This window comes from Palaemon carinicauda, chromosome 9 (genome assembly GCF_036898095.1).
Source record: "Palaemon carinicauda isolate YSFRI2023 chromosome 9, ASM3689809v2, whole genome shotgun sequence".
Classification (NCBI taxonomy): domain Eukaryota; kingdom Metazoa; phylum Arthropoda; class Malacostraca; order Decapoda; family Palaemonidae; genus Palaemon; species Palaemon carinicauda.
This window is the reverse complement of record NC_090733.1, coordinates 106,671,402-106,693,146: the sequence shown is the minus strand read 5'-3', so window position 1 is coordinate 106,693,146 and position 21,745 is coordinate 106,671,402. Positions and strand designations below refer to the sequence as shown.

Genomic DNA, 21,745 nt, shown 5'->3' with positions numbered 1-21,745 from the left:
CCTCCTTCCCTCTGTACTGGCACTCAGGACCCTCCTTCTCCTAACCTTGTTTCTGGCTACACTCCCTCTCACGCTCTCTCTCTCTTTTTCTTTTTCTCTCCCTCTGGGTCGGGGGTCTCCTACTTCCCTCTGTACTGGCACTCAGGACCCTCCTTCTCCTAACCTTGTTTCTGGCTACACTCCCTCTCACGCTCTCTCTCTCTTTTTCTTTTTCTCTCCCTCTGGGTCAGGGTCTCCTCTTCCCTCTGTACTGGCACTCAGGACCCTCCTTCTCCTAACCTTGTTTCTGGCTACACTCCCTCTCACGCTCTCTCTCTCTTTTTCTTTTTCTCTCCCTCTGGGTCGGGGGTCTCCTCCTTCCCTCTGTACTGGCACTCAGGACCCTCCTTCTCCTAACCTTGTTTCTGGCTACACTCCCTCTCACGCTCTCTCTCTCTTTTTCTTTTTCTCTCCCTCTGGGTCGGGGGTCTCCTACTTCCCTCTGTACTGGCACTCAGGACCCTCCTTCTCCTAACCTTGTTTCTGGCTACACTCCCTCTCACGCTCTCTCTCTCTTTTTCTTTTTCTCTCCCTCTGGGTCGGGGGTCTCCTACTTCCCTCTGTACTGGCACTCAGGACCCTCCTTCTCCTAACCTTGTTTCTGGCTACACTCCCTCTCACGCTCTCTCTCTCTTTTTCTTTTTCTCTCCCTCTGGGTCGGGGGTCTCCTACTTCCCTCTGTACTGGCACTCAGGACCCTCCTTCTCCTAACCTTGTTTCTGGCTACACTCCCTCTCACGCTCTCTCTCTCTTTTTCTTTTTTCTCTTTGGGTCTCCTACTTCCCTCTGTACTGGCACTCAGGACCCTCCTTCTCCTAACCTTGTTTCTGGCTACACTCCCTCTCACGCTCTCTCTCTCTTTTTCTTTTTCTCTCCCTCTGGGTCGGGGGTCTCCTCCTTCCCTCTGTACTGGCACTCAGGACCCTCCTTCTCCTAACCTTGTTTCTGGCTACACTCCCTCTCACGCTCTCTCTCTCTTTTTCTTTTTCTCTCCCTCTGGGTCGGGGGTCTCCTACTTCCCTCTGTACTGGCACTCAGGACCCTCCTTCTCCTAACCTTGTTTCTGGCTACACTCCCTCTCACGCTCTCTCTCTCTTTTTCTTTTTTCTCCCTCTTCGGGGGTCTCCTACTTCCCTCTGTACTGGCACTCAGGACCCTCCTTCTCCTAACCTTGTTTCTGGCTACACTCCCTCTCACGCTCTCTCTCTCTTTTTCTTTTTCTCTCCCTCTGGGTGGGGTCTTCTCCTTCCCTCTGTACTGGCACTCAGGACCCTCCTTCTCCTAACCTTGTTTCTGGCTACACTCCTTCTCACGCTCTCTCTCTCTTTTTCTTTTTCTCTCCCTCTGGGTCGGGGGTCTCCTACTTCCCTCTGTACTGGCACTCAGGACCCTCCTTCTCCTAACCTTGTATCTGGCTACACTCCCTCTCACGCTCTCTCTCTCTTTTTCTTTTTCTCTCCCTCTGGGTCGGGGGTCTCCTACTTCCCTCTGTACTGGCACTCAGGACCCTCCTTCTCCTAACCTTGTTTCTGGCTACACTCCCTCTCATGCTCTCTCTCTCTTTTTTTTTTTCTCTCCCTCTGGGTCGGGGGTCTCTACTTCCCTCTGTACTGGCACTCAGGACCCTCCTTCTCCTAACCTTGTTTCTGGCTACACTCCCTCTCACGCTCTCTCTCTCTTTTTCTTTTTCTCTCCCTCTGGGTCGGGGGTCTCTCCTTCCCTCTGTACTGGCACTCAGGACCCTCCTTCTCCTAACCTTGTATCTGGCTACACTCCCTCTCACGCTCTCTCTCTCTTTTTCTTTTTCTCTCCCTCTGGGTCGGGGGTCTCCTACTTCCCTCTGTACTGGCACTCAGGACCCTCCTTCTCCTAACCTTGTTCTGGCTACACTCCCTCTCACGCTCTCTCTCTCTTTTTCTTTTTCTCTCCCTCTGGGTCGGGGGTCTCCTACTTCCCTCTGTACTGGCACTCAGGACCCTCCTTCTCCTAACCTTGTTTCTGGCTACACTCCCTCTCACGCTCTCTCTCTCTTTTTCTTTTTCTCTCCCTCTGGGTCGGGGTCTCCTCCTTCCCTCTGTACTGGCACTCAGGACCCTCCTTCTCCTAACCTTGTTTCTGGCTACACTCCCTCTCACGCTCTCTCTCTCTTTTTCTCTTTCTCTCCCTCTGGGTCGGGGGTCTCCTCCTTCCCTCTGTACTGGCACTCAGGACCCTCCTTCTCCTAACCTTGTTTCTGGCTACACTCCCTCTCACGCTCTCTCTTTTTTTTCTTTTTCTCTCCCTCTGGGTCGGGGTCTCCTCCTTCTCTCTGTACTGGCACTCAGGACCCTCCTTCTCCTAACCTTGTTTCTGGCTACACTCCCTCTCACGCTCTCTCTCTCTTTTTCTTTTTCTCTCCCTCTGGGTCGGGGGTGTCCTACTTCCCTCTGTACTGGCACTCAGGACCCTCCTTCTCCTAACCTTGTTTCTGGCTACACTCCCTCTCACGCTCTCTCTCTCTTTTTCTTTTTCTCTCCCTCTGGGTCGGGGGTCTCCTACTTCCCTTCTGTACTGGCACTCAGGACCCTCCTTCTCCTAACCTTCTTTCTGGCTACACTCCCTCTCACGCTCTCTCTCTCTCTTTCTCTTTTTCTCTCCCTCTGGGTCGGGGGTCTCCTCCTTCCCCTCTGTACTGGCACTCAGGACCCTCCTTCTCCTAACCTTGATTCTGGCTACACTCCCTCTCACGCTCTCTCTTCTTTTTCTTTTTCTCTCCCTCTGGGTCGGGGGTCTCCTCCTTCCCTCTGTACTGGCACTCAGGACCCTCCTTCTCCTAACCTTGTTTCTGGCTACACTCCCTCTCACGCTCTCTCTCTCTTTTTCTTTTCTCTCCCTCTGGGTCGGGGGTCTCCTAATTCCCTCTGTACTGGCATTAGGACCCTCCTTCTCCTAACCTTGAATCTGGCTACACTCCCTCTCACGCTCTCTCTCTCTTTTTCTTTTTTTCTCCCTCTGGGTCGGGGTCTCTTCCTTCCCTCTGTACTGGCACTCAGGACCCTCCTTCTCCTAACCTTGTTTCTGGCTACACTCCCTCTCACGCTCTCTCTCTCTCTTTTTCTTTTTCTCTCCCTCTGGGTCGGGGGTCTCCTACTTCCCTCTGTACTGGCACTCAGGACCCTCCTTCTCCTAACCTTGTTTCTGGCTACACTCCCTCTCACGCTCTCTCTCTCTCTTTTCTTTTTCTCTCCCTCTGGGTCGGGGGTCTCCTCCTTCCTCTGTACTGGAACTCAGGACCCTCCTTCTCCTAACCTTGTCTCTGGCTACACTCCCTCCCAGGCTCTCTCTCTCTCTTTTTCTTTTCTCTCCCTCTGGGTCGGGGGTCTCCTCCTTCCCTCTGTACTGGCACTCAGGACCCTCCTTCTCCTAACCTTGTTTCTGGCTACACTCCCTCTCATCTCTCTCTCTCTTTTTCTTTTTCTCTCCTCTGGGTCGGGGGTCTCCTCTTTCCCTCTGTACTGGCACTCAGGACCCTCCTTCTCCTAACCTTGTTTCTGGCTACACTCCCTCTCACGCTCTCTCTCTCTTTTCTTTTTCTCTCCCTCTGGGTCGGGGGTCTCCTACTTCCCTCTGTACTGGCACTCAGGACCCTCCTTCTCCTAACCTTGTTTCTGTCTACACTCCCTCTCACGCTCTCTCTCTCTTTTTCTTTTTCTCTCCCTCTGGGTCGGGGGTCTCCTACTTCCCTCTGTACTGGCACTCAGGACCCTCCTTCTCCTAACCTCTTATCTGGCTACACTCCCTCTCACGCTCTCTCTCTCTTTTTCTTTTTCTCTCCCTCTGGGTCGGGGTCTTCTCCTTCCCTCTGTACTGGCACTCAGGACCCTCCTTCTCCTAACCTTGTATCTGGCTACACTCCCTCTCACACTCTCTCTCTCTTTTTCTTTTTCTCTCCCTCTGGGTCGGGGGTCTCCTACTTCCCTCTGTACTGGCACTCAGGACCCTCCTTCTCCTAACCTTGTTTCTGGCTACACTCCCTCTCACGCTCTCTCTCTCTTTTTCTTTTTCTCTCCCTCTGGGTCGGGGGTCTACTACTTCCCTCTGTACTGGCACTCAGGACCCTCCTTCTCCTAACCTTGTTTCTGCTACACTCCCTCTCACGCTCTCTCTCTCTTTTTCTTTTTCTCTCCCTCTGGGTCGGGGGTCTTCTCCTTCCCTCTGTACTGGCACTCAGGACCCTCCTTCTCCTAACCTTGTTTTGGCTACACTCCCTCTCACGCTCTCTCTCTCTCTCTTTTTCTTTTTCTCTCCCTCTAGGTAGGGGGTCTCCTACTTCCCTCTGTACTGGCACTCAGGACCCTCCTTCTCCTAACCTTGTTTCTGGCTACACTCCCTCTCACGCTCTCTCTCTCTTTTTCTTTTTCTCTCCCTCTGGGTCGGGGTCTTCTCTTTCCCTCTGTACTGGCACTCAGGACCCTCCTTCTCCTAACCTTGTTTCTGGCTACACTCCCTCTCACGCTCTCTCTCTCTTTTTCTTTTTCTCTCCCTCTGGGTCGGGGGTCTCCTACTTCCCTCTGTACTGGCACTCAGGACCCTCCTTCTCCTAACCTTGTATCTGGCTACACTCCCTCTCACGCTCTCTCTCTCTTTTTCTTTTTCTCTCCCTCTGGGTCGGGGGTCTCCTCCTTCCCTCTGTACTGGCACTCAGGACCCTCCTTCTCCTAACCTTGTTTCTGGCTACACTCCCTCTCACTCTCTCTCTCTCTTTTTCTTTTTCTCTCCCTCTGGGTCGGGGTCTTCTCCTTACCTCTGTACTGGCACTCAGGACCCTCCTTCTCCTAACCTTGTTTCTGGCTACACTCCCTCTCACGCTCTCTCTCTCTTTTCTTTTTCTCTCCCTCTGGGTCGGGGGTCTCCTACTTCCCTCTGTACTGGCACTCAGGACCCTCCTTCTCCTAACCTTGTTTCTGGCTACACTCCCTCTCACGCTCTCTCTCTCTTTTTCTTTTTCTCTCCCTCTGGGTCGGGGGTCTCCTACTTCCTGTACTGGCACTCAGGACCCTCCTTCTCCTAACCTTGTTTCTGGCTACACTCCCTCTCACGCTCTCTCTCTCTTTTTCTTTTTCTCTCCCTCTGGGTCTGGGGTCTCCTACTTCCCTCTGTACTGGCACTCAGGACCCTCCTTCTCCTAACCTTGTTTATGGCTACACTCCCTCTCACGCTCTCTCTCTCTTTTTCTTTTTCTCTCCCTCTGGGTCGGGGGTCTCCTACTTCCCTCTGTACTGGCACTCAGGACCCTCCTTCTCCTAACCTTGTTTCTGGCTACACTCCCTCTCACGCTCTCTCTCTCTTTTTCTTTTTCTCTCCCTCTGGGTCGGGTCTCCTACTTCCCTCTGTACTGGCACTCAGGACCCTCCTTCTCCTAACCTTGTTTCTGGCTACACTCCCTCTCACGTTCTCTCTCTCTTTTTCTTTTTTCTCTCCCTCTGGGTCGGGGGTCTCCTCCTTCCCTCTGTACTGGCACTCAGGACCCTCCTTCTCTTAACCTTGTTTCTGGCTACACTCCCTCTCACGCTCTCTTTCTCTCTTTTTCTTTTTCTCTCCCTCTGGGTCGGGGTCTCCTCCTTCTCTCTGTACTGGCACTCAGGACCCTCCTTCTCCTAACCTTGTTTCTGGCTACACTCCCTCTCACGCTCTCTCTCTCTTTTTCTTTTTCTCTCCCTCTGGGTCGGGGGTCTCCTACTTCCCTCTGTACTGGCACTCAGGACCCTCCTTCTCCTAACCTTGTTTCTGGCTACACTCCCTCTCACGCTCTCTCTCTCTTTTTCTTTTTCTCTCCCTCTGGGTCGGGGGACTCCTACTTCCCTCTGTACTGGCACTCAGGACCCTCCTTCTCCTAACCTTGTTTCTGGCTACACTCCCTCTCACGCTCTCTCTCTCTCTTTCTTTTTCTCTCCCTCTGGGTCGGGGGACTCCTCCTTCCCTCTGTACTGGCACTCAGGACCCTCCTCCTCCTAACCTTGTCTCTGGCTACACTCCCTCTCAGGCTCTCTCTCTCTCTTTTTCTCTTCTCTCCCTCTGGGTCGGGGGTCTCCTCCTTCCCTCTGTAACTGGCACTCAGGACCCTCCTTCTCCTAACCTTGTTTCTGGCTACACTCCCTCTCATCTCTCTCTCTCTTTTTCTTTTCTCTTCCTCTGGGTCTGGGGTCTCCTCCTTCCCTCTGTACTGGCACTCAGGACCCTCCTTCTCCTAACCTTGTTTCTGGCTACACTCCCTCTCACGCTCTCTCTCTCTTTTACTTTTTCTCTCCCTCTGGGTCGCGGGTCTCCTCCTTCCCTCTCTACTGGCACTCAGGACCCTCCTTCTCCTAACCTTGTTTCTGTGTACACTCCCTCTCACGCTTTCTCTCTCTTTTACTTTTTCTCTCCCTCTGGGTCGGGGGTCTCCTACTTCCCTCTGTACTGGCACTCAGGACCCTCCTTCTCCTAACCTTGTTCCTGGCTAAACTCCCTCTCACGCTCTCTCCCTATTTTTCTTTTTCTCTCCCTCTGGGTCGGGGATGTCCTACTTCCCTCTGTACTGGCACTCAGGACCCTCCTTCTCCTAACCTTGTATCTGGCTACACTCCCTCTCAAGCTCTCTCTCTCTTTTTCTTTTTCTCTCCCTCTGGGTCGGGGGTGTCCTACTTCCCTCTGTACTGGCACTCAGGACCCTCCTTCTCCTAACCTTGTTTCTGGCTACACTCCCTCTCACGCTCTCTCTCTCTTTTTCTTTTTCTCTCCCTCTGGGTCGGTGGTGTCCTACTTCCCTCTGTACTGGCACTCAGGAACCTCCTTCTCCAAACCTTGTATCTGGCTACACTCCCTCTCACGCTCTCTCTCTCTTTTTCTTTTTCTCTCCCGCTGGGTCGGGGGTCTCCTCCTTCCCTCTGTACTGGCACTCAGGACCCTCCTTCTCCTAACCATGTATCTGGCTACACTCCCTCTCACGCTCTCTCTCTCTTTTTCTTTTTCTCTCCCTCTGGGTCGGGGGTCTCTTACTTCCCTCTGTACTGGCACTCAGGACCCTCCTTCAACCTTGTATCTGGCTACACTCCCTCTCACGCTCTCTCTCTCTTTTTCTTTTTCTCTCCCTCTGGGTCGGGGGTCTCCTCCTTCCCTCTGTACTGGCACTCAGGACCCTTCTTCTCCTAACCTTGTTTCTGGCTACACTCCCTCTCACGCTCTCTCTCTCTTTTTCTTTTTCTCTCCCTCTGGGTCGGGGGTCTCCTACTTCCCTCTGTACTGGCACTCGGGACCCTCCTTCTCCTAACCTTGTTTCTGGCTACACTCCCTCTCACGCTCTCTCTCTCTTTTCTTTTTCTCTCCCTCTGGGTCGGGGGTCTCCTACTTCCCTCTTGTACTGGCACTCAGGACCCTCCTTCTCCTAACCTTGTTTCCGGCTACACTCCCTCTCACGCTCTCTCTCTCTTCTTCTTTTTCTCTCCCTCTGGGTCGGGGGTCTCCTCCTTCCCTCTCTACTGGCACTCAGGACCCTCCTTCTCCTAACCTTGTATCTGGCTACACTCCGTCTCACGCTCTCTCTCTCTTTTTCTTTTTCTCTCCCTCTGGGTCGGGGGTCTCCTCCTTCCCTCTTTACTGGCACTCAGGACCCTCCTTCTCCTAACCTTGTTTCTGGCTACACTCCTTCTCACGCTCTCTCTCTCTTTTTCTTTTTCTCTCCCTCTGGGTCGGGGGTCTCCTCCTTCCCTCTCTACTGGCACTCAGGACCCTCCTTCTCCTAACCTTGTTTCTGGCTACACTCCCTCTCACGCTCTCTCTCTCTTTTTCTTTTTCTCTCCCACTGGGTCGGGGGTCTCCTCCTTCCCTCTCTACTGGCACTCAGGACCCTCCTTCTCCTAACCTTGTTTCTGGCTACACTCCCTCTCACGCTCTCTCTCTCTTTCTTTTTCTCTCCCTCTGGGTCGGGGGTCTCCTACTTCCCTCTGTACTGGCACTCAGGACCCTCCTTCTCCTAACCTTGTTTCTGGCTACACTCCCTCTCACGCTCTCTCTCTCTTTTTCTTTTTCTCTCCCTCTGGGTCGGGGTCTTCTACTTCCCTCTGTACTGGCACTCAGGACCCTCCTTCTCCTAACCTTGTTTCTGGCTACACTCCCTCTCACGCTCTCTCTCTCTCTTTTTCTTTTTCTCTCCCTCTGGGTCGGGGGTCTCCTACTTCCCTCTGTACTGGCACTCAGGACCCTCCTTCTCCTAACCTTGTTTCTGGCTACACTCCCTCTCACACTCTCTCTCTCTTTTTCTTTTTCTCTCCCTCTGGGTCGGGGGTCTCCTACTTCCCTCTGTACTGGCACTCAGGACCCTCCTTCTCCTAACCTTGTTTCTGGCTACACTCCCTCTCACGCTCTCTCTCTCTTTTTCTTTTTCTCTCCCTCTGGGTCGGGGGTCTCCTGCTTCCCTCTGTACTGGCACTCAGGACCCTCCTTCTCCTAACCTTTGTTTCTGGCTACACTCCCTCTCACGCTCTCTCTCTCTCTTTTTCTTTCTCTCTCCCTCTGGGTCGGGGTCTCCTCCTTCCCTCTGTACTGGCACTCAGGACCCTCCTTCTCCTAACCTTGTTTCTGGCTACACTCCCTCTCACGCTCTCTCTCTCTTTTTCTTTTTCTCTCCCTCTGGGTCGGGGGTCTCCTACTTCCCTCTGTACTGGCACTCAGGACCCTCCTTCTCCTAACCATGTTTCTGGCTACACTCCCTCTCACGCTCTCTCTCTCTTTTTTTTTTCTCTCCCTCTGGGTCGGGGGTCTCCTACTTCCCTCTGTACTGGCACTCAGGACTCTCTTCTCCTAACCTTGTTTCTTGCTACACTCCCTCTCACGTTCTCTCTCTCTTTTTCTTTTTCTCTCCCTCTGGGTCGGGGGTCTCCTCCTTCCCTCTGTACTGGCACTCAGGACCCTCCTTCTCCTAACCTTTTTTCTGGCTACACTCCCTCTCACGCTCTCTCTCTCTATTTCTTTTTCTCTCCCTCTGGGTCGGGGTGTCCTACTTCCCTCTGTACTGGCACTCAGGACCCTCCTTCTCCTAACCTTGTTTCTGGCTACACTCCCTCTCACGCTCTCTCTCTCTTTTTCTTTTTCTCTCCCTCTGGGTCGGGGGTCTCCTACTTCCCTCTGTACTGGCACTCAGGACCCTCCTTCTCCTAACCTTCTTTTCTGGCTACACTCCCTCTCACGCTCTCTCTCTCTTTTTCTTTTTCTCTCCCTCTGGGTCGGGGGTCTCCTACTTCCCTCTGTACTGGCACTCAGGACCTCCTTCTCCTAACCTTGTATCTGGCTACACTCCCTCTCACGCTCTCTCTCTCTTTTTCTTTTTCTCTCCCTTTGGGTCGGGGGTCTCCTACTTCCCTCTGTACTGGCACTCAGGACCCTCCTTCTCCTAACCTTTGTCTCTGGCTACACTCCCTCTCACGCTCTCTCTCTCTTTTTCTTTTTCTCTCCCTCTGGGTCGGGGTCTCCTACTTCCCTCTGTACTGGCACTCAGGACCCTCCTTCTCCTAACCTTGTTTCTGGCTACACTCCCTCTCACGCTCTCTCTCTCTTTTTCTTTTTCTCTCCCTCTGGGTCGGGGGTCTCCTCCTTCCCCTGTCTACTGGCACTCAGGACCCTCCTTCTCAAACCTTGTTTCTGGCTACACTCCCTCTCACGCTCTCTCTCTCTTTTTCTTTTTCTCTCCCTCTGGGTCGGGGGTCTCCTCCTTCCCTCTGTACTGGCACTCAGGACCCTCCTTCTCCTAACCTTGTTTCTGGCTACACTCCCTCTCACACTCTCTCTCTCTTTTCTTTTTCTCTCCTCTGGGTCAGGGGTCTCCTCCTTCCCTCTCTACTGGCACTCAGGACCCTCCTTCTCCTAACCTTGTTTCTGGCTACACTCCCTCTCACGCTCTCTCTCTCTTTTTCTTTTTCTCTCCCTCTGGGTCGGGGGTCTCCTCCTTCCCTCTCTACTGGCACTCAGGACCCTCCTTCTCCTAACCTTGTTTCTGGCTACACTCCCTCTCACGCTCTCTCTCTCTTTTCTTTTTCTCTCCCTCTGGGTCAGGGGTCTCCTCCTTCCCTCTCTACTGGCACTCAGGACCCTCCTTCTCCTAACCTTGTTTCTGCTACACTCCCTCTCACGCTCTCTCTCTCTTTTTCTTTTTCTCTCCCTCTGGGTCGGGGGTCTCCTACTTCCCTCTCTACTGGCACTCAGGACCCTCCTTCTCCTAACCTTGTTTCTGGCTACACTCCCTCTCACGCTCTCTCTCTCTTTTTCTTTTTCTCTCCCTCTGGGTCGGGGTCTCCTCCTTCCCTCCCTACTGGCACTCAGGACCCTCCTTCTCCTAACCTTGTTTCTGGCTACACTCCCTCTCACGCTCTCTCTCTCTTTTTCTTTTTCTCTCCCTCTGGGTCGGGGGTCTCCTCCTTCCCTCTGTACTGGCACTCAGGACCCTCCTTCTCCTAACCTTGTTTCTGTCTACACTCCCTCTCACGCTCTCTCTCTCTTTTTCTTTTTTCTCCCTCTGGGTCGGGGGTCTCCTACTTCCCTCTGTACTGGCACTCAGGACCCTCCTTCTCCTAACCTTGTTTCTGGCTACACTCCCTCTCACGCTCTCTCTCTCTTTTTCTTTTTCTCTCCCTCTGGGTCGGGGGTGTCCTACTTCCCTCTGTACTAGCACTCAGGACCCTCCTTCTCCTAACCTTGTTTCTGGCTACACTCCCTCTCACGCTCTCTCTCTCTTTTTCTTCTCTCTCCCTCTGGGTCGGGGGTCTCCTACTTCCCTCTGTACTGGCACTCAGGACCCTCCTCCTCCTAACCTTGTTTCTGGCTACACTCCCTCTCACGCTCTCTCTCTCTTTTTCTTTTTCTCTCCCTCTGGGTCGGGGGTCTCCTACTTCCCTCTGTACTGGCACTCAGGACCCTCCTTCTCCTAACCTTGTTCTGGCTACACTCCCTCTCACGATCTCTCTCTCTTTTTCTTTTTCTCTCCCTCTGGGTCGGGGGTCTCCTCCTTCCCTCTGTACTGGCACTCAGGACCCTCCTTCTCCTAACCTTGTTTCTGGCTACACTCCCTCTCACGCTCTCTCTCTCTTTTTCTTTTTCTCTCCCTCTGGGTCGGGGGTCTCCTCCTTCCCTCTGTACTGGCACTCAGGACCCTCCTTCTCCTAACCTTGTTCTGGCTACACTCCCTCTCAGGCTCTCTCTCTCTCTTTTTCTTTTTCTCTCCCTCTGTGTCGGGGGTCTCCTCCTTCCCTCTGTACTGGCACTCAGGACCTCCTTCTCCTAACCTTGTTCTGGCTACACTCCCTCTCACGCTCTCTCTCTCTTTTTCTTTTTCTCTCCCTCTGGGTCGGGGGTCTCCTCCTTCCCTCTGTACTGGCACTCAGGACCCTCCTTCTCTACCTTGTTTCTGGCTACACTCCCTCTCACGCTCTCTCTCTCTTTTTCTTTTTCTCTCCCTCTGGGTCGGGGGTCTCCTCCTTCCCTCTCTACTGGCACTCAGGACCCTCCTTCTCCTAACCTTGTTTCTGGCTACACTCCCTCTCACGCTCTCTCTCTCTTTTTCTTTTTCTCTCCCTCTGGGTCGGGGGTCTCCTCCTTCCCTCTGTACTGGCACTCAGGACCCTCCTTCTCCTAACCTTGTATCTGGGTACACTCCCTCTCACGCTCTCTCTCTCTTTTTCTTTTTCTCTCCCTCTGGGTTGGGGGTCTCCTACTTCCCTCTGTACTGGCACTCAATACACTCCTTCTCCTAACCTTGTATCTGGCTACACTCCCTCTCACGCTCTCTCTCCCTTTTTCTTTTTCTCTCCCTCTGGGTCGGGGGTCTCCTACTTCCCTCTGTACTGGCACTCAGGACCCTCCTTCTCCTAACCTTGTTTCTGGCTACACTCCCTCTCACGCTCTCTCTCTCTTTTTCTTTTTCTCTCCCTCTGGGTGGGGGTCTCCTACTTCCCTCTGTACTGGCACTCAGGACCCTCCTTCTCCTAACCTTGTTTCTGGCTACACTCCCTCTCACGCTCTCTCTCTCTTTTTCTTTTTCTCTCCCTCTGGGTCGGGGGTCTCCTACTTCCCTCTGTACTGGCACTCAGGACCCTCCTTCTCCTAACCTTGTTCTGGCTACACTCCCTCACGCTCTCTCTCTCTTTTTCTTTTTCTCTCCCACTGGGTCGGGGGTCTCCTACTTCCCTCTGTACTGGCACTCAGGACCTCCTTCTCCTAACCTTGTTTCTGGCTACACTCCCTCTTACGCTCTCTCTCTCTTTTTCTTTTTCTCTCCCTCTGGGTCGGGGGTCTCCTCCTTCCCTCTGTACTGGCACTCAGGACCCTCCTTCTCCTAACCTTGTTTCTGGCTACACTCCCTCTCACGCTCTCTCTCTCTTTTTCTTTTTCTCTCCCTCTGGGTCGGGGGTCTCCTACTTCCCTCTGTACTGGCACTCAGGACCCTCCTTCTCCTAACCTTGTTTCTGGCTACACTCCCTCTCACGCTCTCTCTCTCTTTTTCTTTTTCTCTCCCACTGGGTCGGGGGTCTCCTACTTCCCTCTGTACTGGCACTCATACCCTCCTTCTCCTAACCTTGTTTCTGGCTACACTCCCTCTCACGCTCTCTCTCTCTTTTTCTTTTTCTCTCCCTCTGGGTCGGGGGTGTCCTACTTCCCTCTGTACTGGCACTCAGGACCCTCCTTCTCCTAACCTTGTTTCTGGCTACACTCCCTCTACGCTCTCTCTCTCTTTTTCTTTTTCTCTCCCTTTGGGTCGGGGGTCTCCTACTTCCCTCTGTACTGGCACTCAGGACCCTCCTTCTCCTAACCTTGTTCTGGCTACACTCCCTCTCACGCTCTCTCTCTCTTTTTCTTTTTCTCTCCCTCTGGGTCGGGGGTCTCCTCCTTCCCTCTGTACTGGCACTCAGGACCCTCCTTCTCCTAACCTTGTTTCTGGCTACACTCCCTCTTACGCTCTCTCTCTCTTTTTCTTTTTCTCTCCTCTGGGTCGGGGGTCTCCTACTTCCCTCTGTACTGGCACTCAGGACCCTCCTTCTCCTAACCTTGTTTCTGGCTACACTCCCTCTCACGCTCTCTCTCTCTTTTCTTTTTCTCTCCCTCTGGGTCGGGGGTCTCCTACTTCCCTCTGTACTGGCACTCAGGACCCTCCTTCTCCTAACCTTGTTTCTGGCTACACTCCCTCTCACGCTCTCTCTCTCTTTTTCTTTTTCTCTCCCTCTGGGTCGGGGGTCTCTACTTCCCTCTGTACTGGCACTCAGGACCCTCCTTCTCCTAACCTTGTTTCTGGCTACACTCCCTCTCACGCTCTCTCTCTCTTTTTCTTTTTCTCTCCCTCTGGGTCGGGGGTGTCCTACTTCCCTCTGTACTGGCACTCAGGACCCTCCTTCTCCTAACCTTGTATCTGGCTACACTCCCTCTCACGCTCTCTCTCTCTTTTTCTTTTTCTCTCCCTCTGGGTCGGGGTGTCCTCCTTCCCTCTGTACTGGCACTCAGGACCCTCCTTCTCCTAACCTTGTTTCTGGCTACACTCCCTCTCACGCTCTCTCTCTCTTTTTCTTTTTCTCTCCCTCTGGGTCGGGGGTCTCCTCCTTCCCTCTGTACTGGCACTCAGGACCCTCCTTCTCCTAACCTTGTCTCTGGCTACACTCCCTCTCACGCTCTCTCTCTCTTTTTCTTTTTCTCTCCCTCTGGGTCGGGGGTCTCCTCCTTCCCTCTGTACTGGCACTCAGGACCCTCCTTCTCCTAACCTTGTTTCTGGCTACACTCCCTCTCACGCTCTCTCTCTCTTTTTCTTTTTCTCTCCCTCTGGGTCGGGGGTCTCTCCTTCCCTCTGTACTGGCACTCAGGACCCTCCTTCCTAACCTTGTTTCTGGCTACACTCCCTCTCACGCTCTCTCTCTCTTTTCTTTTTCTCTCCCTCTGGGTCGGGGGTCTCCTCCTTCCCTCTGTACTGGCACTCAGGACCCTCCTTCTCCTAACCTTGTTTCTGGCTACACTCCCTCTCACGCTCTCTCTCTCTTTTTCTTTTTCTCTCCCTCTGGGTCGGGGGTCTACTACTTCCCTCTGTACGGGCACTCAGACCCTCCTTCTCCTAACCTTGTTTCTGGCTACACTCCCTCTCACGCTCTCTCTCTCTTTTTCTTTTTCTCTCCCTCTGGGTCGGGGGTGTCCTACTTCCCTCTGTACTGGCACTCAGGACCCTCCTTCTCCTAACCTTGTTTCTGGCTACACTCCCTCTCACGCTCTCTCTCTCTTTTTCTTTTTCTCTCCCTCTGGGTCGGGGGTGTCCTACTTCCATCTGTACTGGCACTCAGGACCCTCCTTCTCCTAACCTTGTATCTGGCTACACTCCCTCTCTCGCTCTCTCTCTTTTTCTTTTTCTCTCCCTCTGGGTCGGGGTCTTCTCCTTCCCTCTGTACTGGCACTCAGGACCCTCCTTCTCCTAACCTTGTTTCTGACTACACTCCCTCTCACGCTCTCTCTCTCTTTTTCTTTTTCTCTCCCTCTGGGTTGGGGGTCTCCTACTTCCCTCTGTACTGGCACTCAGGACCCTCCTTCTCCTAACCTTGTTTCTGGCTACACTCCCTCTCACGCTCTCTCTCTCTCTTCTTCTTTTTCTCTCGCTCTGGGTCGGGGGTCTCCTACTTCCCTCTGTACTAGCACTCAGGACCCTCCTTCTCCTAACCTTGTTTCTGGCTACACTCCCTCTCACGCTCTCTCTCTCTTTTTCTTTTTTCTCTCCCTCTGGGTCGGGGTCTTCTCCTTCCCTCTGTACTGGCCCTCAGGACCCTCCTTCTCCTAACCTTGTTTCTGGCTACACTCCCTCTCACGCTCTCTCTCTCTTTTTCTTTTTCTCTCCCTCTGGGTCGGGGGTGTCCTACTTCCCTCTGTACTGGCACTCAGGACCCTCCTTCTCCTAACCTTGTTTCTGGCTACACTCCCTCTCACGCTCTCTCTCTCTTTTTCTTTTTCTCTCCCTCTGGGTCGGGGGTCTCCTCCTTCCCTCTGTACTGGCACTCAGGACCCTCCTTCTCCTAACCTTGTTTCTGGCTACACTCCCTCTCACGCTCTCTCTCTCTTTTTCTTTTTCTCTCCCTCTGGGTCGGGGTCTTCTCCTTCCCTCTGTACTGGCACTCAGGACCCTCCTTCTCCTAACCTTGTTTCTGGCTACACTCCCTCTCACGCTCTCTCTCTCTTTTTCTTTTTATCTCCCTCTGGGTCGGGGGTGTCCTACTTCCCTCTGTACTGGCACTCAGGACCCTCCTTCTCCTAACCTTGTATCTGGCTACACTCCCTCTCACGCTCTCTCTCTTTTTCTTTTTCCCTCCCTCTGGGTCGGGGGTCTCCTCCTTCCCTCTGTACTGGCACTCAGGACCCTCCTTCTCCTAACCTTGTTTCTGGCTACACTCCCTCTCACGCTCTCTCTCTCTTTTTCTTTTTCTCTCCCTCTGGGTCGGGGTCTTCTCCTTCCCTCTGTACTGGCACTCAGGACCCTCCTTCTCCTAACCTTGTTTCTGGCTACACTCCCTCTCACGCTCTCTCTCTCTTTTTCTTTTTATCTCCCTCTGGGTCGGGGGTGTCCTACTTCCCTCTGTACTGGCACTCAGGACCCTCCTTCTCCTAACCTTGTTTCTGGCTACACTCCCTCTCACGCTCTCTCTCTCTTTTTCTTTTTCTCTCCCTCTGGGTCGGGGGTGTCCTACTTCCCTCTGTACTGGCACTCAGGACCCTCCTTCTCCTAACCTTGTTTCTGGCTACACTCCCTCTCACGCTCTCTCTCTCTTTTTCTTTTTCTCTCCCTCTGGGTCGGGGGTCTCCTCCTTCCCTCTGTACTGGCACTCAGGACCCTCCTTCTCCTAACCTTGTTTCTGGCTACACTCCCTCTCACGCTCTCTCTCTCTTTTTCTTTTTCTCTCCCTCTGGGTCGGGGTCTTCTCCTTCCCTCTGTACTGGCACTCAGGACCCTCCTTCTCCTAACCTTGTTTCTGGCTACACTCCCTCTCACGCTCTCTCTCTCTCTTTCTTTTTATCTCCCTCTGGGTCGGGGGTGTCCTACTTCCCTCTGTACTGGCACTCAGGACCCTCCTTCTCCTAACCTTGTATCTGGCTACACTCCCTCTCACGCTCTCTCTCTTTTTCTTTTTCCCTCCCTCTGGGTCGGGGGTCTCCTCCTTCCCTCTGTACTGGCACTCAGGACCCTCCTTCTCCTAACCTTGTTTCTGGCTACACTCCCTCTCACGCTCTCTCTCTCTTTTTCTTTTTCTCTCCCTCTGGGTCGGGGTCTTCTCCTTCCCTCTGTACTGGCACTCAGGACCCTCCTTCTCCTAACCTTGTTTCTGGCTACACTCCCTCTCACGCTCTCTCTCTCTTTTTCTTTTTATCTCCCTCTGGGTCGGGGGTGTCCTACTTCCCTCTGTACTGGCACTCAGGACCCTCCATCTCCTAACCTTGTATCTGGCTACACTCCCTCTCACGCTCTCTCTTTTTCTTTTTCTCTCCCTCTGGGTCGGGGGTCTCCTCCTTCCCTCTGTACTGGCACTCAGGACCCTCCTTCTCCTAACCTTGTTTCTGGCTACACTCCCTCTCACGCTCTCTCTCTCTTTTTCTTTTTCTCTCCCTCTGGGTCGGGGTCTTCTCCTTCCCTCTGTACTGGCACTCAGGACCCTCCTTCTCCTAACCTTGTTTCTGGCTACACTCCCTCTCACGCTCTCTCTCTCTTTTTCTTTTTATCTCCCTCTGGGTCGGGGGTGTCCTACTTCCCTCTGTACTGGCACTCAGGACCCTCCTTCTCCTAACCTTGTATCTGGCTACACTCCCTCTCACGCTCTCTCTCTTTTTCTTTTTCCCTCCCTCTGGGTCGGTGGTCTCCTCCTTCCCTCTGTACTGGCACTCAGGACCCTCCTTCTCCTAACCTTGTTTCTGGCTACACTCCCTCTCACTCTCTCTCTCTCTCTTTCTTTTTCTCTCCCTCTGGGTCGGGGTCTTCTCCTTCCCTCTGTACTGGCACTCAGGACCCTCCTTCTCCTAACCTTGTTTCTGGCTACACTCCCTCTCACGCTCTCTCTCTCTTTTTCTTTTTCTCTCCCTCTGGGTCGGGGGTGTCCTACTTCCCTCTGTACTGGCACTCAGGACCCTCCTTCTCCTAACCTTTTATCTGGCTACACTCCCTCTCACGCTCTCTCTCTCTTTTTCTTTTTCTCTCCCTCTGGGTCGGGGGTCTCCTCCTTCCCTCTGTACTGGCACTCAGGACCCTCCTTCTCCTAACCTTGTATCTGGCTACACTCCCTCTCACGCTCTCTCTCTCTCTTTTTCTTTTTCTCTCCCTCTGGGTCGGGGGTCTCTTACTCCCCTCTGTACTGGCACTCAGGACCCTCCTTCAATCTTGTATCTGGCTACACTCCCTCTCACGCTCTCTCTCTTTTTTTCTTTTTCTCTCCCTCTGGGTCGGGGGTCTCCTCCTTCCCTCTGTACTGGCACTCAGGACCCTCCTTCTCCTAACCTTGTTTCTGGCTACACTCCCTCTCATGCTCTCTCTCTCTTTTTCTTTTTCTCTCCCTCTGGGTCGGGGGTGTCCTACTTCCCTCTGTACTAGCACTCGGGACCCTCCTTCTCCTAACCTTTTTTTCTGGCTACACTCCCTCTCACGCTCTCTCTCTCTTTTTCTTTTTCCCTCCCTCTGGGTCGGGGGTGTCCTACTTCCCTCTGTACTAGCACTCGGGACCCTCCTTCTCCTAACCTTGTTTCTGGCTACACTCCCTCTCACGCTCTCTCTCTCTTTTTCTTTTTCTCTCCTACTGGGTCGGGGGTCTCCTACATCCCTCTGTACTGGCACTCAGGACCCTCCTTCTCCTAACCTTGTATCTGACTACACACCCTCTCACGCTCTCTCTCTCTTTTTCTTTTTCTCTCCCTCTGGGTCGGGGGTCTCCTCCTTCCCTCTGTACTGGCACTCAGGACCCTCCTTCTCCTAACCTTGTTTCTGGCTACACTCCCTCTCACGCTCTCTCTCTCTTTTTCTTTTTCTCTCACTCTGGGTTGGGGGTCTCCTACTTCCCTCTGTACTGGCACTCAGGACCCTCCTTCTCCTAACCTTGTTTCTGGCTACACTCCCTCTCACGTTCTCTCTCTCTTTTTCTTTTTCTCTCCCCCTGGGTCGGGGGTCTCCTACTTCCCTCTGTACTGCCACTCAGGACTCTCCTTCTACTAACCTTGTTTCTTGCTACACTCCCTCTCACGCTCTCTCTCTCTTTTTCTTTTTCTCTCCCTCTGGGTCGGGGTCTCCTCCTTCCCTCTGTACTGGCACTGAGGACCCTCCTTCTCCTAACCTTGTTTCTGGCTACACTCCCTCTCACGCTCTCTCTCTCTCTTTTTCTTTTTCTCTCCCTCTGGGTCGGGGGTGTCCTCCTTCCCTCTGTACTGGCACTGAGGACCCTCCTTCTCCTAACCTTGTTTCTGGCTACACTCCCTCTCACGCTCTCTCTCTCTCTCTTTTTCTTTTTCTCTCCCTCTGGGTCGGGGGTCTCCTCCTTCCCTCTGTACTGGCACTCAGGACCCTCCTTCTCCTAACCTTGTTTCTGGCTAAACTCCCTCTCACGCTCTCTCTCTCTTTTTCTTTTTTTCTCCCTCTGGGTCGGGGGTGTCCTACTTCCCTCTGTACTGGCACTCAGGACCCTCCTTCTCCTAACCTTGTTTCTGGCTACACTCCCTCTCACGCTCTCTCTCTTCACTTTCTTTATCTCTCCCTTTGGGTCGGGGGTCTCCTCCTTCCTTCTGTACTGGCACTCAGGACCCTCGTCCTCCTAATCTTGTCTCTGGCTACCATCCCTCCCAGGCTCTCGCTCTCTCTTTTTCTCTTTCTCTCCCTCTGGGTCGGGGGTCTCCTCCTTCCCTCTGTACTGGCACTCAGGACGCTCCTTCTCCTAACCTTGTTTCTGGCTACACTCCCTCTCATTATCTCTCTCTCTCTTTTTCTCTTTCTCTTCCTCTGGGTCGGGGGTCTCCTCCTTCCCTCTCTACTGGCACTCAGGACCCTCCTTCTCCTAACCTTGTTTCTGGCTACACTCCCTCTCACGCTCTCTCTCTCTCTTTCTTTTTCTCTCCCTCTGGGTCGGGGGTCTCCTCCTTCCCTCTGTACTGGCACTCAGGACCCTCCTTCTCCTAACCTTGTATCTGGCTACACTCCCTCTCACGCTCTCTCTCTCTTTTTCTTTTTCTCTCCCTCTGGGTCGGGGGTCTCCTACTTCCCTCTGTACTGGCACTCAGGACCCTCCTTCTCCTAACCTTGTTTCTGGCTACACTCCCTCTCACGCTCTCTCTCTAATTTTCTTTTTCTCTCCCTCTGGGTCGGGGTGTCCTACTTCCCTCTGTACTGGCACTCAGGACCCTCCTTCTCCTAACCTTGTTTCTGGCTACACTCCCTCTCACGCTCTCTCTCTTCTCTTTCTTTTTCTCTCCCTTTGGGTCGGGGGTCTCCTCCTTCCTTCTGTACTGGCACTCAGGACCCTCGTCCTCCTAATCTTGTCTCTGGCTACCATCCCTCCCAGGCTCTCGCTCTCTCTTTTTCTCTTTCTCTCCCTCTGGGTCGGGGGTCTCCTCCTTCCCTCTGTACTGGCACTCAGGACGCTCCTTCTCCTAACCTTGTTTCTGGCTACACTCCCTCTCATTATCTCTCTCTCTCTTTTTCTCTTTCTCTTCCTCTGGGTCGGGGGTCTCCTCCTTCCCTCTGTACTGGCACTAAGGACCCTCCTTCTCCTAACCTTGTTTCTGGCTACACTCCATCTCACGCTCTCTCTCTCTCTTTCTTTTTCTCTCCCTCTGGGTCGGGGGTCTCCTCCTTCCATCTGTACTGGCACTCAGGACCCTCCTTCTCCTAACCTTGTTTCTGTCTACACTCCCTCTCACGCTCTCTCTCTCTATTTCTTTTTCTCTCCCACTGGGTCGGGGGTCTACTACTTCCCTCTGTACTGGCACTCAGTACCCTCCTTCTCCTAACCTTGTTTCTGTCGACACTCCCTCTCACGCTCTCTCTCTCTTTTTATTTTTCTCTCCCTCTGGGTCGGGGGTGTCCTACTTCCCTCTGTACTGGCACTCAGGACCCTCCTTCTCCTAACCTTGTTTCTGGCTACACTCCCTCTCACGCTCTCTCTCTCTTTTTCTTTTTCTCTCCCTCTGGGTCGGGGGTGTCCTACTTCCATCTGTACTGGCACTCAGGACCCTCCTTCTCCTAACCTTGTATCTGGCTACACTCCCTCTCTCGCTCTCTCTCTTTTTCTTTTTCTCTCCCTCTGGGTCGGGGTCTTCTCCTTCCCTCTGTACTGGCACTCAGGACCCTCCTTCTCCTAACCTTGTTTCTGACTACACTCCCTCTCACGCTCTCTCTCTCTTTTTCTTTTTCTCTCCCTCTGGGTTGGGGGTCTCCTACTTCCCTCTGTACTGGCACTCAGGACCCTCCTTCTCCTAACCTTGTTTCTGGCTACACTCCCTCTCACGCTCTCTCTCTCTTCTTCTTTTTCTCTCGCTCTGGGTCGGGGGTCTCCTACTTCCCTCTGTACTAGCACTCAGGACCCTCCTTCTCCTAACCTTGTTTCTGGCTACACTCCCTCTCACGCTCTCTCTCTCTTTTTCTTTTTCTCTCCCTCTGGGTCGGGGTCTTCTCCTTCCCTCTGTACTGGCCCTCAGGACCCTCCTTCTCCTAACCTTGTTTCTGGCTACACTCCCTCTCACGCTCTCTCTCTCTTTTTCTTTTTCTCTCCCTCTGGGTCGGAGGTGTCCTACTTCCCTCTGTACTGGCACTCAGGACCCTCCATCTCCTAACCTTGTATCTGGCTACACTCCCTCTCACGCTCTCTCTCTCTTTTTCTTTTTCTCTCCCTCTGGGTCGGGGGTCTCCTCCTTCCCTCTGTACTGGCACTCAGGACCCTCCTTCTCCTAACCTTGTTTCTGGCTACACTCCCTCTCACGCTCTCTCTCTCTTTTTCTTTTTCTCTCCCCCTGGGTCGGGGGTCTCCTACTTCCCTCTGTACTGCCACTCAGGACTCTCCTTCTCCTAACCTTGTATCTTGCTACACTCCCTCTCACGCTCTCTCTCTCTCTTTCTTTTTCTCTCCCTCTGGGTCGGGGTCTCCTCCTTCCCTCTGTACTGGCACTGAGGACCCTCCTTCTCCTAACCTTGTTTCTGGCTACACTCCCTCTCACGCTCTCTCTCTCTTTTTCTTTTTCTCTCCCTCTGGGTCGGGGGTGTCCTACTTCCCTCTGTACTGGCACTCAGGACCCTCCATCTCCTAACCTTGTATCTGGCTACACTCCCTCTCACGCTCTCTCTCTCTTTTTCTTTTTCTCTCCCACTGGGTCGGGGGTCTCCTACATCCCTCTGTACTGGCACTCAGGACCCTCCTTCTCCTAACCTTGTATCTGACTACACACCCTCTCACGCTCTCTCTCTCTTTTTCTTTTTCTCTCCCACTGGGTCGGGGGTGTCCTACTTCCCTCTGTACTAGCACTCGGGACCCTCCTTCTCCTAACCTTTTTTTCTGGCTACACTCCCTCTCACGCTCTCTCTCTCTTTTTCTTTTTCCCTCCCTCTGGGTCGGGGGTGTCCTACTTCCCTCTGTACTAGCACTCGGGACCCTCCTTCTCCTAACCTTGTTTCTGGCTACACTCCCTCTCACGCTCTCTCTCTCTTTTTCTTTTTCTCTCCCAC

General features: G+C 53.3%; 1 protein-coding gene across 1 annotated transcript; it reads right to left on the bottom strand.

Moving 5' to 3' along the window:
* Window positions 1-318: 318 nt before the first annotated feature.
* Window positions 319-2,803, bottom strand: LOC137646583 (uncharacterized; the record flags this gene model as incomplete). The annotated part of the gene is made up of 3 exons (XM_068379692.1): window positions 319-337; window positions 2,058-2,074; window positions 2,747-2,803. Coding segments are annotated over 3 exons (93 nt in total), but the record flags the coding sequence as incomplete, so codon positions are not given.
* Between the last annotated feature and the right edge of the window lie 18,942 nt (window positions 2,804-21,745).